General features: G+C 38.6%; 1 protein-coding gene and 1 long non-coding RNA gene across 15 annotated transcripts in view; one reads left to right on the top strand and one right to left on the bottom strand.

The window, feature by feature from the left end:
- LDB3 (LIM domain binding 3) overlaps positions 1-8869 on the top strand; it is a 122189-nt gene extending 113320 nt beyond the window's left edge. For all 13 annotated transcript variants that reach the window (XM_085323694.1, XM_085323693.1, XM_085323692.1 and 10 more), the window contains 3 exons: positions 395-515; positions 1989-2104; positions 4066-8869. In XM_085323694.1, the coding sequence (XP_085179820.1) occupies positions 395-515; positions 1989-2104; positions 4066-4155 (327 nt within the window). In that variant the 3' untranslated portion in view covers positions 4156-8869. The remainder of the gene's footprint in view (positions 1-394; positions 516-1988; positions 2105-4065) is intronic.
- LOC146585033 (uncharacterized) overlaps positions 1-19247 on the bottom strand; it is a 41461-nt gene extending 22214 nt beyond the window's left edge. For both annotated transcript variants that reach the window (XR_014898089.1, XR_014898090.1), the window contains exon 1: positions 19047-19247. This is a non-coding gene — a long non-coding RNA (uncharacterized LOC146585033). The remainder of the gene's footprint in view (positions 1-19046) is intronic.
- Positions 19248-19526: the final 279 nt, after the last annotated feature.

The raw sequence follows: 19526 nt of genomic DNA, 5'->3' as shown, positions 1-19526 counted from the left end.
TAGTGTTAGAGGGAAAACTACTCTTTAGAGTTTATTTAAATTTAATAAATCACATTCTTGCAGTGAAGAGTTCATACTAACAGTGTCAAAACAGAGGAGAAAAAAGCTGAATCTGTGTGGAATCTCTCCTGCAGTGATGACTGGGCATGTTGATACAGACAGCTGGCTGAACTATGTTGTTTCATTTTGGCAAATACATTGTTCTAGAAGGCTGGCAGTGCTATTTCCTTCTCCTTCCAAAGGACCCTAATTGCTGTCATATCTGTTGTTTTTGATGAGAGGAATATGCTGATACAAAATGGGAAGTTAAGGGCATCTGTGCCTTGTATTTGTTCCCCAGCAGGTAGATGCAGTGCATGCTATTTTGTGCTGGAGTCGTTTGCTTGCTTTGCAGGAGGTGATGCATGCCCTACGACAGACTTGGCACACAAGTTGCTTTGTCTGTGCTGCTTGTAAGAAGCCGTTTGGGAATAGCCTCTTTCACATGGAGGATGGAGAGCCTTACTGTGAGAAAGGTATGGCAAACTGGACCCTTCTGCTCAGGATTCGTGTGCTTTATGTTGTATGGAAGCAACGTAAGAACAAGGCAATTGCTGGGGGGGAGGGGGGAGTAGTTACCCATCTATCTTGGCTCTTGTCTCTACTATCAGCCTGTGCAAGTGCTTCCCACTATTTTCCTCAAATTTATAATATACAGGCAGAGCGAGTCTCCCTGCGCTCCAGAATGCCTTGCCTCATTTCTCTCCTTTACCTATTTATCCTTCATCTGTCTCCCTCCCATTTCCCTCCCCCCTCCCCATCTCCCTTGCTTCCCTGATGGGCCCTGCTTGGATCCTCCTCACTAGAAATCTGCGTGTTACTGGGGCAAGGTGATCTTCTGTTAGGCTCCTGGTGGTGCTTCCATACAGTATGAGTGGGTTGCTGCCCATATTCTCTCTTTTGTTATTTGAAATAAAAGTTCTTCTCCTTCCCCCTAAAACCGACCCATACGTGAAAGGGTAGGGTAGCTCTGCTCAGATATGCAGCACGTTTTCTGTTTTTTGAATGCTGGATCAAAAACACTGCTACTTGCAAGCTAAGAAAGGAAAAGGCCAGATTTCCCTACACTGTGGAAAGAGTAATATGATTTAATAAATGGAGCTGGGCATCCAAATGACATTTTTTGGAAGCAGGATAAGGGTAAAATGATAGTCCCTCTGTAAGCCTTGCCTTGTCCATCAGCTGTGCACCTGGCCTAGTTCTTTCTGGTGATGTYTTCCTTACTATGGCTGTGCAATCAGATTTTCTAAATCACAATAGCTCTTGCTAAAGAACCAAAAATACACAGCATGACTGACTTGGTACCTGCCCTTTAAAATTGGAGCTCTTGCCATAACCTCTAAATTACTTTCAGTAATTTCATATACCTTTTGAATTTCTGCTATTATTTTGTCTTGAAAAACAATTCCAAATTCCAGCTTGATATTCAGAGTGAAGTTGTATTAACCAGACAGTATTGGATTACTATAATATTCTCTCTTAATGCAGAAAAAGCATGATGTTTCAGCTTTAAAAAAGAGAACATAACTTAAGTCTCCATGACTGGGTTTATGCTTCTACACCACCCTTAAGGTAACAGTCACTGGCCATTAGACTTTATTTTGTATGACCATATTTGTCCTTTGTAGCTTACGCATACATTAAAGCTAACTTAAAACTACTGTGAGAAACACAGCTTTAAATTTCCTGAATTCTGTGTGTTTGTTTTCTATCCTTGTAATGACAACTGTAGTGCTGTACCAGTGTGGGGTTTTGCATTGAATTTGTATTTGAATAAGCAAAGAAAAGAGGCAGCTCTCAAATTTCCTTATGGGAGAGTTTCAGTGAATGCAGTAAGAATTCTGAGCAATGATAATCCAAAAAAGAACATATTCTAGAAACTTTGTTTCTCTTAGATGTAATGTGATTATATTAAAAGTGTTCTAAGTTTGCTTTTTGTTTTATTTTAGATTATATTGCTTTGTTCAGCACAAAATGCCATGGCTGTGATTTTCCTGTTGAAGCTGGAGATAAATTCATTGAAGCCCTTGGACACACTTGGCATGATACTTGCTTTATTTGTGCTGTAGGTTCTACAACTGAAAACTATCTTATTTCCTTATATTCTTATCATTAATTATGAAGCAACGTTAGAAGAACTGGAAGGCAGAATGACTAACATACGCCCGAGGATGCAGAGGGATTTAATTTCATTTTTTACTTGTGGATGGAGAGGGATAGGAGTTGTTTCTCTCTTCCTCTCTAAACCTTTGCTTGAATTATTAAATTTAACCATCATAAGTGAGTGCTTTTCAATATAACATACAGTTTTAGAGAGAGTCTGTATATACAAGAATAAGTAGCAGTATTTGTTGTTATTCTTTCCAGTGTTACTGAAAGAAGATATATCAGAATTTAAAATAATGCCATACTGAACAGTATAGCCATAATCTTGCTTACAAAGTTGCAAAGTTTGCGTTTCCATGCGGAATGCTTGTTGAGACTTGTAAAAATGAATCAGTTTAGATAGAATGAATAGTAATTAGCATAAATTCGGTCAAACTCATCAATCTGTAGTGTGTATACAGCTATATAGCCATATACCTACACTGCACACAAGGTAGTAAGATCCATATGATAGTACTTTCCATATGGTCCTAATACAGCTGTGCTGCTCCCCAACCTCTTATTCATAAGATAATTAACAATATTTAAAATCTCTAMTTAGGTAAAAATAGTATGTTGGCCACACCAGAAATGACAGTGACCATTTCAAACATTTGTTGAACTCCAACTGTAAAATCTAGGTTGAAAAGTAAAAGTATAGAAATACTTAAAATATCAAAAACTAAACTAAGTGGCTACCACTCTTTCAAGGACACAGAGAAGTGAGTGACACAGTGCTGTCCTTACCTGAAAACTGAAGCATCTTTGGAGATGTAACACAGAAAGAAATAGCAAGGCAGCCAATTCCATGCACAAACTAACAGCTATTAGTCACTTGTAAAAGACTTTTTCTCTGAATGCTTCCTGATCTTTTTCACTTGTTCATTTAACTATTTTAATTAGCAACCCAAATTTCTACAGAGGTGAGATCTTTGTTTTGTTAATGCAGTTCTCACAGCTGTGTTACAGCAGCTCACTTCAATTCTTTCAGTGAGATAAAAGTCAAAGGAAAATAAACACATGATTATTCATTTCTAATACGCTTATTCTCATTCATATCCATTCACGTGGTTTTCCTTTCACTTGCAGTAGCATATTGCTGATGTTATCACTCACTGGTCTTGAGTCTGCTGTAAGCATAGAGTCAAAGTTTATTCTTGTATCTAGATTCTGGTATGTTGACTTCCTTAAGAGGTTCTAACCAACTCTGACCTTGCAAGTGGTGGTATACTACTCAGTGTGGATATGGGTACAATTCCTGCACAGTTTAAGCTGATCTGAATCTGGGCTGCCCTGCCCTTGGCCATACATTCCCACCTGCTTTGCTGTGTCAACACTGGTGCTTTCACAGCTAGGCAAAGAACTCCACAGGTTGAAGAATAACCTGGTAAGAAAAAGTAATTCATTTTCAGTGGTATCAGCTTTCTGAATGAGTCATGCACAAACAGCAGTATCAGGGCAAAGGAGCGAGGGGAACTGAGTTCCCAGTGGTACCATGGCAGGGTGTTACTGCTGGGACCATGGCACCTAACCAGAGCTGCTGTAAAATCAGACATTCAGGGGACCAGAATGTAGACCTCTTGACAGTCTACATAGGCACTGCTGGGACACACTGAAGCTGCCTTCTGGATTGTGCGGCAGAAGAATATAGAGTGGAGAGTTGATGCAAACCAGGGCCTAACCTCAACACAACTGAGAAAACTACTAGGGCATGCACTTTGATCCAGGAAGTCAGGCAATTCTGGATTTTGTTGTGTAGACCTAGCCAAAGAAATGTGTGGGCAGAAAAGAAATACAGTTGACATGGATAATCACATCCTTTTCTTTTTAATCTTCTTTTCTTTATCTTCTGATTCCTGATTGTATTTATGATTTTTCTAGGTATGCCATGTGAATTTGGAAGGCCAACCATTTTACTCCAAGAAGGATAAACCACTGTGCAAGAAGCATGCCCATGCCATCAACATCTAAAGGAGGAGCTGGAAGCCAGTTATGCTAGGGAAAAATTTATGACTAACTGGGCAATTATGAAATGTATAACTATGGCTAGTATTTCTCTGGGTAAAAGCTGGGAAGTTGACACTTCTGAAGTTTAATTTTAACCTCTTTCATATATGCAGAACATGCTTTGGTATGGTTCATACAAAAAGCTGCTGAATTAACAATCAAAACAAATGAACCACTTCAAAAGAGATATAGTGCAACAGCCAGGGGAAAATATTGAAATTACCCAAAAACTATAATATAAAAGATAATACACAAATACAGTTTCAGATGAACTACCCAAAGTAGCTTTACTGCTTAGACCACACACTAGTGTTTAAGAATAGCTGGAAGAGTTCTTTTTGTAGTAAGTCATTTTTTTCTGTGACAAGAATGAGTAAGTGCCACATGTACAATAATCTGTAGAACCAAAGGCAATAGTTTTCAAAGGGAAATAAATAATTAGGATTTCTTCACTGAAAAGTGAGGGCTATTCTGTTATGTTATGGTGCTACCTCATAGCATCAAACATTATTTAGATTCTTTCCAAACAAGAAGTATGCCTTGAATCCATATGCAGCTGAGAAGCTAAGGAGACAATGGGTAACTTAGTTTCAGAATAAAGTGCAAACAGAATTAACTCCATCCACGCCCCAGTAGGACTGAGAAAAGTATTTTGGGTTTACCTTGTCAGTGCACTTGGCTTGTATATGAACAGTAGATTACCTCACTTGCAAATCATAATGGAAAAGGGCAGCTGGCTTTCTCCAACGTGCTCTTAAATTGAATGGAACGTGGGTTGCTGTAAAGGAGCTATTTTTTAATTCAGACCTGATTCACCCTTCCTCTTGGGAAACCAAGTTCACAGAGTTGCTTAGGTGTCTAATTCCTATTTATTTCAATAAGAGATAGGAATCTACATCTTGAGTTTCACATTAATGAACACTGAAGACACACCTCCATTGAGCACAGGCTGGAAGTGGGAGGTAGCTTGCAAAAGTTCCCTACTGTGTCTCCACATAGTTAGAAAAAGAGCATCTTAATTTTTGCTGTAGTAAATCAACACTGATGTAAAACTCACWGGGCAGCACAATACCACAGGTACGTGCTCTTTATTATTTTTATTAATGTAAATGCAACATATCCTGAATTGTGTTGCATGTGCCACTGTAAGACAGCAGCTAGGCTCTGACACATAGGCTAACCAGTCATCTCTCCTAATATTTTTAAAATTTCTGTTGTTCAAACAGTTACTTATAAAACATATTTTTGCAAAAGACAGCAGTATTTTTATTATTGATAACTTTTAAATATTGGTGACTTGTGTAACAGACAGCAGTCCTATTGAACAGAAAATAGTGTTAAAATGGAAAGTTTGATCACTAGTCAGGTTTTATTAATTTAAGTGAGAACTGTGATTTTGTACTGACAGCTTACAGTTTAAAGTTATTACTTACTGGGCTTCAGCTACCCAAAGGTACATTCTGTGGTACCCATTCTGGTGCGATCTGCATCCTATTGTACCTTGTAGTTTTGAATAACAATGAATGACTTACACATTACAGAGGGGAAGAGAGAATGCTAATGCCCTTTTTAAGAAAGTCACCATGTCTGTTAGGGTTAAAAAGCTTGTGGGAGGAGAGGGAAGGAGGAAATAAAGGAAATCCGGGGATCTGATGTGTAAGTTAAAACTTACTTGCAGGCAGTTCATGTCTTGGAAAAAAATAACAAACTAAAGCTGCATGTGGCAGTTTTGACACGTGTGATCTATATTTATTCTGTAGGTACCTTACTTCTCACTGATGCTAGCAGTAATCTGACCTCAGTGCTAGAGAGTAGTTTTTTTAATGTATGAATTATTCTAAAAGAGTACACATTATGTACAAAGTCCTTTTTTTTCCTCTCTTTTCCCTATAGTAAACAAATTTTCTGTTTTCACTTAGTGCTGAGCTGGTGTAAATATGGTTCCATTGATTACATAACCCAAAGATCTGGCTCATAGTATTTTCCTTTAGAATAAAGTATAATCGTGGAAACTGAATCATTTTTTCATTCAGATTTGACTGCATTAAGTAGCTTTTTGTAAGAATGAGGTAATTTTGTATTTCCTTTTGTTTTTGAATATCACTCAACAAAAGATGGAGTTTATTATTCTCTATCACTTAGAGATAGAATAAGTTACAGCATGTTATGTACTAAGCCTGTACTGAAGATGCTCTTTTAGGCAGTTTCTGTGTTACCTACTGACTGGGGCTAGTTTCTTCCCACATGCCAACATCACAGGTTCTCAAAACAGGAGTCAGGCTCTTTTAGGAGAATATGAAATGCCGGGGTGTGTGATGCCTCAGGAGGCTTTCATCAGATCTTCTGCCTCTAATCTGTGTGTGTGTGTGTGTGTGTGTGTCTGTGTGTCTGTGTCCAGCTCTCCCTCTCCACCTTCCCCTCTGCGAAGTCCCTGAAAGTTTGCTCTTCACTGGCCATGTGAGGAATGTTACCTTTGAGGAGATGGTCAGAGAAGGCAGCAGTAGGGCTGGGGCTGCCTCTGTTCCCCATTTGCCCCCTCCCTGTTACCCTGCAGTTGTAAGATGGGGCATGAGCAGGAAGGGGTGCCAGCAAGAACTGAGGGGGCTGCTCTTCCTCCTCCTGAGATAGCCCAGGACTGAGCCCAGGCTGAGGTGGCACAGGTCAGGCTGTGAGGAGTTGAAGTGGGCAGGAGTAGGTATGGGGGGGGGTCCTTCAGGGGTCCTGTGTCGGTAGGGGAAGCCGGGGCTAGCTGCGAGTGGGAAGAGGACTGTGGTTGGCAGCCAGAAGGCAAGGCTCCGAGGCCTCTGGTTGAGTACAGAAAGCTGAGGCTTTGAGAAGGCCGGGGGAAGCCCTTACTAAAGCTCGGGTTGGGGGGTGGAACCTAGCCCGTACCAAAGCTGGCTAGGTAAGGCCAGTTTCGCTAACTCTTGAGATTTTAGATACTGAAGGGGAGAGGGGAATAGCCAGGATGACTTACTGCATTCAGGGAAGGGGCTTGGAACAAGAAATTGGGGTGCAAGGAGCTCACGGTAGACCAGAGATAGAGTATGGATGGGTATATATGGGATGAGCAAGGACCTAATCCAGCATGTTTAAAGCCAGTATGGCAGAGGGGCGAATGGAATAGGCCTAGGCATAGCTGAAGTAGCTGGCAGAGTGGCAACCATGAAAATGCAGCAGTACGGACTTTAGGAGCCCTGCGAACTTGTGAGGGTCCTGAAAATTTCCTTAGACAGCTAACCTGCGCTGTAATGCATGCCTTGCATTACAGCTGATGTCTCAGCCAGTGAGACTGAAACTAGTTTACATATCACTATATGAGGTATAGTGATATTTCTGAATGAAGAACAGATACCCTGAGGAATATCATGTAATAATTTTCTGTTTTGACTTGTGCTGCTTCATAATGCGGTCCGCAAATTGAACTCGCCCTTGATATCTATATAAAGATACATTTTTTGCACATACCTGAACCAGAAATTTATGAATAATAATGTAGTATTTTAACTCTCATATAGGTTGGATACCACATAACTGCTGATACTCTTCTGCCAGCTGTCCTGTGTGTGATATGAGGGGGGTGAAGATACACACATACAGAATATAAAATAAGGCCCTTGTTTCAGCTATCACTGAACATATAAATGGTGTTCAAAAATATTGTTTGCAAGATGAATAATGTGTGCTTGTTTATGTTTTATGTCTTGTAATAGATGCCTGGATTAAGTCATAAATTCATCTAAATATTTTTTTCATTATAATTCACGTGGGGCTTTACATAATAAAACAAAGATACTGCACCTCTGAATGATCAAATAAAAGGACCTGATTTAAAAAGTGATCAATATCTTTTCAGTCAAAGGCTTCAAAAGTCATCTTAATGCTTTTTTTCTGTTCTTTGGTATTTTTGATTTTTTTTCCCCAGAACAAGGTGGATTAAACATCTCCAAAGATGACTTTGCTTTTATTATTTAAAAAACCAACTGCTCTGACTACTCTTAGAAGTTAGTTTTTGGTATATTGGATTCACTCATTGCACATTTCTAAAATCAATTCAAAATAAGGAAAAATACTTTATTTTGGTCCTTCACTGGTCAGTAACTTGGGTGAAATGTTTTGTTATAATTATTTGTATTTATATTTAATAAAGTGAATGTCACAGCACTAAACATACCTACTAGTGTCTAATGCTGGGCACGCTAATGTTTATTTGCAATACTTGTTTCCTGGTAGCAAATACTAATTTGTTTAGTATTTATAAACATCAGAATTTGAAACTGAGTGATTTGTTGCCTGCAGTGATCATAATAGAAGTCTAGGTTTTAAAATAATTGAAATGTTGACTTGATACCACAAGTGCCCTTGTTTTAGATACATATATATATATATATAATTTTCTAAGTTCCTAGTTATTTCAGAAACAGAGTGTTGTGTGGTTTATGAGGTGTGAGTAACTGTACCTTGCATGGGTTATCTATGCCAACATGAATAAAACAGTCTAGTTATAAAAGGAATGTGCAAATACATTTAGAATTTTATGATTTGGGCATATTTATTAATATGGCATGTGAACAGCTGACAGACTTCAGCCATGTAGTACTGATAAGAAAGCATACACAAGCTTGTATTCTCTATTTCAGACCTTGAAAGACAATAAAAAGCACTGGTTTCAACTTTTCTTCATTGTATATCAATCTTGAATGTTCTATTAACCATTATTATGCTGTTTTAAACACGTGTTAGTACACTTAAAAGATGTACTGTACTAATACTACAGGTTGTAACTTAACAAGACTTGTAAATTCAGATGTTATTGTGTCAACAAATATTGCTTAAAGTAACTTTGTAAGAAAAGGGTAAATTCTATCCTGGGTTACATGGATGCATCTGAGAACAAAGTTCGATTGCCTAAGTTACGTGGGTGTTCTTCTGTTTCTTAGCAGAAGTGACTTTAAAAAATACACAAAAAGTTCTAAACGTTCTCACTGAACACTAGTGCCAAGAAATACTTCCAAAGGAAAGTAAATCTTCACATAACAGTATAGGTTATTAAAACAACCATTTTGTACATTCCTAATCCACACTCCCTCAGGAATGCAGTTATTTTTAAAGATACAGCTAATGATACTAAACCTAAGAAGTTAGTAAACAGACAGATTCGTCTTTAGATGGCATTACAAAGTACAGCATCAGGAAGTGCAATGTTGTGCACTTTGATTTTATTTTACAGCCCAGTTTCTGTTTACAGTGTGCATATGGAAAAACACAAATCAAAAGAATAAGCAGAACATACACAATTTGTTGTCAGCTCTGATTTTCTGTTTTTATATTGCCTGTTCTTGCCTTTAACTATTGCAGTAGACCGTGCTTCCTAAACTGTGCCCCCTGATCTCTGGTGTTAGTTTAGCTGTTAGAAAGGGAAGCAGTAGTCACAAGTAATGCGCTGTGCCAGTTAAACAGGGTGCGGGAAATGAATAGCGATGTTTGCTAGGGAACGACATGATGCAAAATAGCTTGGCAAGTGCTGTGTTAAAAGATTCAGAATAGAAGAGAGTATGATTTGCTCTAAAGAAAATCAGTGATTTCAAAACTATAGGTTTGGGCCTGGTTNCCCCCCCCCCCGAATCTTAAATTCAGTCAGTTTTTGTTGATTAAGAGAGAAAGGAATGTGTGAATAAGATTGCTGAAACCATTACTGGGTACACAATGAAATACTTTGTTCTCCTGCCCAAATCAGAGAGTTATGGATGAGATTCAGATTATATTCAGGCATAAATTCTGTGTTGTATGCTTATAAAACCTGCCCTTAATGTTTAAAAATAACAGTCTCTTCTCCTCTTAGGAAGATTATAGCAAGAGAAGATGGTGACAAATGGGCTGTATTGTACAAGCATATCAATAAGTTGAGAATGAACCCAATGTGGCTTTTTATTATTCAAAATAGAAKAAAAAATGGAGATATAATTTCAAAGTTGCAGGGAAACATGATATAGCAGTGGACATTAGCTTTTCCCACTTTAGCAGGAGCTCCCTGCTCTTGGGTGCTAAAGGTGCAAGAAATAAGGTTCTGTCACACTGGCAGATTGCTACTGATCTTGTCATGCTCTGCATATCCCTCCAGCCAGCCTGCCTCACCCCACCAACAGTAACTCAGTAGGGAGGGAGGCACCATCTCAACAACTGCGGCTGACCCACTTGTACCTTCTGCCTGTGCAAGGCACAGCTCCTACGCAGTTCCTGCTGGCCTTCAAATGCAGGCTTGGAGTGATATTTTTCTGTTCTGTGTAAAAAAGTATAGTATACCTCTGTATGCCTCTGCATTTTGGGCATTGACTGAATGTCCAATGGCATGCATAGATTGAGGCCCACAGCATATGTATTTTAAGCCTGGAGTTACAGAATACAGCACAAGCCCATCCTGTGTCGATGTGAAATTCCAACAGGAGGATTTAATCTGGAAATGATAAACCACCTGGAAAAAATCTGGAAAATCTGGAAAAAAATCTGGATTTAATCTGGAAAAAAAAGGGTGCTTGTCAGCCTTCTATGAATTACATGAGCCCCCAAAAAATGGCGCCTTTGTGAATTAGGGATGTTTCTATGAAATCAGGGACCAAAGAAGTATGCAATAGATCCCTGTTCCCTTGGAGTCTTCCATGTACTTATCAGTCACTATTGTGCTGAAATGCCCATTAATTTATGTAGTAGCTATGACCAATATTAACTTCAGAGTCCTCATGTCTGAATCATTAGACTGTCCCGGGTAATAAGGACAAGCAGAATGAAACTCCTTCATGAGCAGCTAAACTTTTGAACAAAACATGTTTTTCCTTTGAAAGTTTCCAGATTTTAGCTGTTAGGGAATAATCAAATATGCATTAAAAGTATCATTGATAGTTCTTCCTCTACCAAAAAAAAAAAAGTATTTTAAAAAATTTCTTTACTTTTAAAATTCAGATTATTGTAATTAATGATAAAGATGTTATGGAAATACTTTTGCTTCCACTTAATTTTAGTATGTGCAGTATTGCTGGAGAAGTTGAGGGTTTTCTGAAACTGAACTGGTGATCTTTAAATTTGGTGAAATAGATAAAAAAAAAAAAAAAAAAAAAAAAAAAGCTTTGACTTGAACAAAGGTGACAGTCCTTCGAAGAAGGAAGGGATGAATGCTCCTCGCTACAAGAAGGCTAGGAAACTTGTTCTGTTGGAATGTTTTATTCTTACAGTGTATTAAAGGGAGGCTCTGGATTTTTAGGAAGCTAATAAATGGCTATATCCAAAGTCTTAAATAATCTTATTTCAGAAGAAAAGAGAGAATGAGTTACAGGATTTTAATTATTCTAAGATTTAATCATATGTAGATTAGAAAATAATGTTGGGATCAAGATTTATCATGGTTTAAAGAAAAAGATAGGCAAGCATGCATATAGATATGTATGGAATATATATGTGGATTGAAACAGGAAATTATACTCGGAATTGAGGTTTGATTCCCCTTAAGTGGATGCAGCTTATACCTGCAGTATTTGAGCCTAAACTGCTGAAGTCATATAGTGCATTTACTAGGCATAGCATAATACTATATAAAACTGAATGCACGCAGAGACTTTGTTATTAGTTAGATATAAAAAAATGTTGATATATATAGACTTTTGATACCATAGGAGCAGTGAGAACAGAAAGAAAGGCACACTTTCAAAAAATATAAAGTCAAATAAAAAATTTGACTTCAGGAAGAAAATAAGGTTTTGTCCATTATAAACACAAGCCAAATATATTATTTTGTAACCAAAGTACTTCACTTTGCAAGGCAGTATTTTATTTAGGCTGTAAACTTCGTCAAAGAATAGGAGGCTCAGTCTGGAAGAATTTATTCAGGGGAAATTCCTGCTGTTTTCAAAGGAAATTTGTAATGGATGAGCCTTGCAGTATCAAGCTCATAAAAAAAGCAGTGTCATCATCTAGGAAGCTGATCTTGGAGGTGGAAATCAGAATTTCTTCTATAATTTTAATCTCAGTTCAGCCTTCACTGCTTAGCTTTAAATAGCTTAATTTTGTTATGCCTATATTCCCATTTGTAAAATGGGAATACTACAATTTACCTTCCAAGCTAATAAAAAGTTTAATAACTGAATAATTGAAAGTATTTCTTTTAAAGTCTATTTAACAATGAGAGCCTTTATTTGAAAGAGAAGCACTAGTATACTACAGAGGTATAAATGCTACACTAGAACATACAAAAGAGGATTTTCAGAATAAGATTTTGTTCTGAATAAAAACATGAGTTATTCTTAAAAGGATCTGGAATTTCATAACAGATTAAAACTTGCATTTAATTTTAAGTGCTGCACTGATTCTGAGGACATTATAAATTTGTCTATGATTTCTGCACATGTAGAAGCCTGATCACAGTTTCTGTTCTTACACGTGATTGCAAGCTGTATAATAATGTGTGGTAAAGAGCAAAATTATGTCCATGCAGCTAATCTGTGTACCTAGTCTATACCCTGGAAATGTCTATTACTGAGGATATACAACATACCTGACACTGACTGGAATTTTCTGCTTTACTGCATGAATGCCACACAGCACCTATGCTACATTGCACTTACTTCTGGCCAAAAAATTCTTGGCAGAAACATGATAGTACTGGCCAGAGAAGTTTAGGTTCTAGCTACCACATCAAATTTAGCATAGCTGAATCAAAACTGTGTTGTGACAGAGTAACAACAGGGCATAGTCAACCTCTGAGTCTGTTTTTCCAGTGCCCGCTGCTGCAGCAAAAGGAAGATGGGTGATAGTTTTCTGCCTTTTGTGTTACGTAGACCAGTTTCTGAAATGGAAGCTTTTCTGAGTTGGCTTTGTTCTGCTACTTTGTCATGACACCAACTAGACTGAATTCAAACATGCAAAGTTTTTAGTTCATCTGGCAGATTTAATTTGTGCATATGTGAAAGGACTCCGCATTTACTCCGTATCACTTAGCTTTGTGTCACACATCTTATAATGGATTGGAAACATTATGATCATGTAATTACACCTGCACACATCACCATGGATTTTTAGGTTAGGAGGAGCATCCTGCATGACTGAATTCTTAGTAGCAAATACTAAATACATTATGTATCTTTCATAGACTTACATGCCTGGTGGCTTTTGCTCCCACTAAAAAGTTAATGCATAACAGAGAGGTGTCGAGCTGTTACTACTCCGTTCTAACGCTGAGTAAGAATCCTCTTCTCCCTCTAGCTTAGAAACTTTACTAGCACAGAAAGGTATGAATTTCATCTCTGYGTACCAGCCTCGGAGAATCTGGCCACAAACATTTAAGCTCATTTTACTCATGCCCCTAAAGAACAGTGACAAAACTTGCCACTTGCTCTCATTTTACAGCGTAAAAAAGAAATATTAATAGAACAATCTTTAAACCAAAGGATAGTTAATTATTTCTTTTAGATTTTTCACTATTAAACTCCAACTACTTAAAAGTGAACAGCTGCTCTCAAAGACAGCATGTGTAAAAACAGTAAAATGAAATACAGGAGGGTGAAGATGCAAAGAGAAAGTAGCTTGTAGCATAACATTTACCACTCAGTTTAGCCTTCCTTTATTCATCACAGGATAATTCATTGTAAATGAATTAATGGTGAAAGGTTCAGTAATAGGCCGTGCTACGGAAATAGGAACAGTGTATCAGGATATCCTTTTTCCGCACCAGAGTACCAATACTTTCAATTTTATATACAACGGAAGTAATTAATTGTAACAGAAAGAAGCACAGCTGTGTTTCCTGATGGTCACACATGCAACTCTACTATTGTTTAACATTTTGAGTATGTACACTGAAGACTGTTCAACTGCATTGAACATTTTATATTTGGGGGATTTAATTTCCATTAGTAACTTTTGAATTTGTAGTGGAATTTTAATATGCTATTATCTTAGATTCAATCCTGCATCTCTAATGAGACCAATTTTTGCTCATGTCAGTGGGAGTTTAAACTGAATTACATACAGCTGCCAAAACCAGAGAGTTGCAGACACTGGATGTCTCTGTTTAAAAGCAAAGGAAGTTACAGGCTATTTGTCAGGATTTGCTTTTAGTTGCATGTGTTTTTAYAACTTGCTCAAATTCCAATATATATGCAAGTATCCTCAAGACCAAGGGGAAAAAAGCTGTATTTCTATGCCTTTAGCTTCATTACATGTTTTCAGATATACTAGCTTATTGCTGTGACTAAAATACAAGCATGATCTCCTTCTTTTTAATTAATTTAATAGACCTGGATTATTTTGTTTGTGCTAACRTAGGAAAAAGGAGAGTCAGAGTATTTAACTGCATTTGTTCATACTTAACAGTGATGCATTTGTGGTTAAGGATGCATTTGCAATGAGAAAAGAATTAAGGGTTTGATTAATTAAATACTGTTTGGTTCAGGATTCAGATCTGTTTCTTTCTAACAAGCTTAGAATAACATTACATTTTCAGTCTTGTAAATGTCTATCTTTGGAAATCTCTACTTTACCCACCATAGCTGCTAGCAAAACATCTACCTGAAGCCCAGTCTGCTGAGGATACAGCTGTCAAGACAGACCATTCGATGTTGAAAATAGTCCTGCTTGTTTAGCAGTAGGACTAAAAACCATTTCCTGTTTTCAGCATTGGTTCAGCTTCTGTTGCTGAAAAGGATGGTGATCAAGGAGTGAATTTTTTGGTATAGAGGCTTGAAGGGGTTGAAGACCTCAGCATCAGTAAATGAAATGTTGATATGATGTGGTTTTGGATCCAAAAATTACTCAAATGTGGTCAGAGAAAGGTAATAATTAAAACTTCCTTGTTGATCTTCTGCACTGCAGAATGATAGTTAATTAGGAACATCAAATTTTAAATCAGTACTAGAGTCTAAATACTTAATCTTCTCAGAGCAAATGAAGACTTCATGGTTTTTATTTACGTGCCTCTAGGGAAGAACATACTACTAATTCTGTAAACTTCAAACAAATTGATGTGAAAGAAGCACCCAGGTAAAATCTCTGTCCATAATATTTTCTTTTTTTCTGGGTAAGACTTAATATTTTTACTAACCAACATTAGATTTAAAAAAATCATTTGAAGTGCTTTTTGCATTTTTAACGCTTTTGGGGGGTTTGTTATGGCTTGGTGAAAAGGCTGGAAAATACTTTTTGTACATAGAAGTCCACAAAACTAGAAACAAACAGCTCAGCTAGGCACAGAAAGAAGAAACATGGAAAACAACAGGAAATTTGGTTCTTGACTGGCAAAATGTGTTCTAGAGTACTCGTCAAATCATGGAAAGTGTTCCCATCGCTACAGTACTTTGCAAGATACAATTGAGTTCCCTACCACACAGCTCAGTAAGGATTCAGCTCCCATCCTGCACCAGCTGCCTAACGTAATGACAGATGAAGCCATTATGTCCTTCTTCCTCACTGTCTGCCTGAACAAGAGTAAGAATCTGTCTGCAGAAACCACGAAGTAACCTCAAAATGCACCAACTATTTAAACTGTGGGAAGTTTCCTGTTTCCTCCTGCCTGTTCTGCACATTGAGCTGTGTTATTCTGTGGAATCTCACATGCTGTTCTCCACTTCTGTACCATGCTCAGTTCCACCTCGCACTTTTCAGACTGAAAATTGGCCAGAGTTCACAACACTGATGAATACTTTTGCCTTTTTGCTATCAATGCTTCAATATTAGAAATTTTTAAAAAACACCTTTCATCACAGATTTGAGACTGGCTTATTGAATTAATTATGCTTACATTTAAAATACTTAATAAAATCCATGACTTTTCTAAGTAACAGACAGCTGAATGGATTTATAATCAAAAGAATGTGCTTTCAAGTAAAATTCTGAAAAAAAGACAAAGCCAAATTCACGTCATTTTAAGAGAAAAAATTATGTCCCTGGCTGAAGGGTAATATTCTTTTAATATGTAACATAGAAAATTTATTTTGGTAACAGTAACAGAAAAGTACTCATTTAATTGCAAACAGTTTTCAAAAATATATTTGGCTTACACACTGTACTGTGGATTTTAGACATATGAATTCCAGAGACTGAAACAAAGAAGGATATACAAAGATAAAGTCCTGTCACATGGATGACCTTCTCCTATATATACTTCTTTGTTCTTAAAGAGCTTTTGATATTTAAGACTTGCAGTTCCCAAGTGATTCCAAGACCTAATAAGAAATTCCTAGAGAGGAAATGACAAAGAAAGCAGCTGGAAGACTATCCAATTCATGACTTATTTATTTTTAATATAGCTCTCTTCATCATTACAGTCAGTCTTGAACTGCTCCTTCTATATTTCACACAAGGCTTCCACATCCCATCCTGGACAAGTGTTGAATGAACATATGTTTATTTTCAGACTTTACTTCAGTGTCTTTGAGTGTTTCTCTATTAACAGAATAAGTACCTCATGTTACCATGAGTTTTTCCAGATTTATAAAATCTTGACCAGGTGAGTTGTCTGTTACTGATAACTAGTTCACTGGAACTGTGTGTGTCTTTCTGGCCACCTATCACCTAAAGTATTCATCTTCTAGTTTAAATAGATATATCTACCTATACTGCAAGGTAAATAAAATAATGTAAAATAAAATAAATCAGGTTTGATTCTTCACGTTTTACTTGACAAAAATCTTAGGTTAAACTTCCACACTTCATTAGGGAGTGTACAATTGGGTTCTTCAAGTGGTATATAAAGAAAAATACTTCCATCACCAGGTCCAACATCTCACACATTAGAGCTACTCAGCAATCCCCCTCTCACCCACATACACCACTATGATCGTAAAGCAGGAATTTTATTCCGTTCATATTATTTTTGTACTTCCGTTGTAAATTATGTTTCAAAAAATATAGTTTACACCTGTATGAATTTGAAACTATATTCTAAGTATTGCACTGATTTGAAACATACTAGTTCTTTCCATCTGATAGTTTGTCAGACATCCATCACAAACCTGTGACCCAAATACCTTTTAAGGTTGGCAATGGCAATGCAAATTTCATTTGCAGTAACACTGTTTCTGACCTGACTGTTACTTTAGTGCACAAGTGCCATAAAAAGTACTAGTTGAGAAGGCAGTTTCTGTGATTTACTAACTTACTCATCAAGAACTGGATAAAAACAGTTGATCCATTTCACACGAGGAATCAGACAAATTTCAAGGTTAGTGGCTTTTGCTAAATTCAGGCGTATCAGATTTAAGTCAATACCAACCATCTGAGAAGCACAGGATTGTATTACTACATAAATTATTATTTAAAGAGATGCTAGCTCTAGCAGTTTTAGTTCTGGTTGGAAGCTCACATGCATGTTGCATTCTTCTTCCATATTGAGTGTCTATTCTGTTGCTATAATCTGATAGCAGACAGAGTGGAGGAACAGCAGACTCATATTTTCCTTGGAAATTATAAACATAAGTATACAAGTTCTGTATTGCTTGGCATGAAAGCTGTGATTTTGTCTTTCTTGCAGGCTGTCCTTGTTTTGCGCGCTGACCAATTTTTCTGGATGAGGGTCATCGGAAAATTTTTTTCTAAAAGTCTAGTAAGACAAGACCTGTATTTTTAAATGCCTGTCACTGTAGTATCTGGCCACCTACACTTACTAGGTGTGCTTTTAACTGCCTATATTTTAAAGGAGGTTGCAAAATTGATAATTAAGCTTCCTCTCTTTTTTTTGCTATATGGGATAGTATGCAAGCTAAGCACTTGCCTAATAATCTATGGGTCTAATTCCTATGAACTTTCTTGCAGAGCCAATGCTCTTATCTTGCCTCCTGAGATGGTAACTCTAAAGTGGAGTGCATAAACATACAAATCCTACCTGGCATCAGTACTCAAAAATGGAGCTAGACTGGAGAAGACAATGCAATGAGTAAGCCAATGTTTTCCCCAATATATGTACATGTGGCTATTTTCTATCGATAAGCGGGATTGCTTCTCAATTAGTTACTCTCTAGAAAAGGTTTATCTGGGCAGACATCTTGCCAGTAGGAATTGCTGATGTGTCCTAAAGCCCTAAGGGTTATTTTGGTCTACTGCAATGGGAAACTGAGTAGGTTTGTTATGAGCCCTATGATCTTAGTTTTCCCTTACAGTTGGCTTTGTGTGTAAAGTTCTTGATGCAGAGGGACCAATGTGCTATTAAAGGTAAGACCATGTCAACAACACAATTGCTTTTTTTTTTTTTTTTTGAGTAAAGGATTGAAAACAGTAGCCTAGGTGGGAACTGTGCAGTCTCCTTGTCATATGGCATACCATCATCAAAGCGCTTTCTGTGTAGCTTTTGGGAGACATCACTTGAAGACAGACAGTCAGACAAATTATTACTTTGCTAATCTGCCCTAATGACAAGGAGCTTGGAAAGCCAATGCATATCATGGCCTTTAGCAGACTTGTCAGTGAGCAAAGCAGATCCCTGCAGAAGTTATAATGTATCCCAATCTAACTAACTGCGCTAATATATTTAGAGATGCAGGAAGGGGGAAAARCAAATAATTCTGTCCATTGCAGTAGCAATCTGTCCCCCTCCTGGCACTGGAACGCCAACCTTTCTGGACTGTAAATGTTATTTCCATATAACAAAAAGGCCTGCTCAGGGCCCTCATTTTTCCCCTATAGTGGGGCCACAATTGCCTCCCCACTGCCCACCCCAGCTCACACAATGATCCCTTTAATTCACATCAAGCAGAGCTGCTAAAATAATCCTCCACACCACCCACTCTGCGAATCCTGGCGCCAGCCCATTGACCATGGCACCAGCCCCACCAGCTCCTTGACCAAGCTTTCCGGCCCAACGGCCATGCTCCTCTCACCCTGTCTTGATCCAGCTCTGCCTCCACGACGCCTACTTGGCCGCTCTTCGCCCTCACACCTTCCTGGCGCTTCCCGGAGGAGCTCCGGCGCCGGACACCGCCTTCTCCACGCTGCCTGCGCCGCGGCGCTGCTGGAGGCGGCGAGCGGCCGCCCGAGCGGGGCAGGGAGCCGAGCGGCAGGCGCGCTCAGGCAGCGGCAGTGGGCCGCGGCCTGCGCTGCCGCCAGGGAGGGACGAGGCGGGAGGAGGAGCGGGCCCGGTGAGTCCTCCCGGCCAGCTTTTTTTCCGGGGTGCCCCGCCAGCCCTCCCGCCCACGGCGCGCGGTGATGGAAGGGCGGAGGCGGCAGCCGCTCGCCGAGGGGGGCGGTGCTCGCCCCCCCCCACAACGGCCGCTGCGCGCGCGAGGTGCGTGGGGGGGGGCGTCGCTCCACCACCAACGGCCGCCGCGAGCTCGCGGGGGGCGCCCGCCCCGCGCCAACGG

This window comes from Rhea americana, unplaced genomic scaffold, assembly GCF_003343005.1.
Source record: "Rhea americana isolate MKP2758 unplaced genomic scaffold, rheAme1 scaffold_86, whole genome shotgun sequence".
Taxonomy (NCBI): Eukaryota; Metazoa; Chordata; class Aves; order Rheiformes; family Rheidae; genus Rhea; species Rhea americana.
This window is presented reverse-complemented; position numbering and strand designations above follow the sequence as displayed.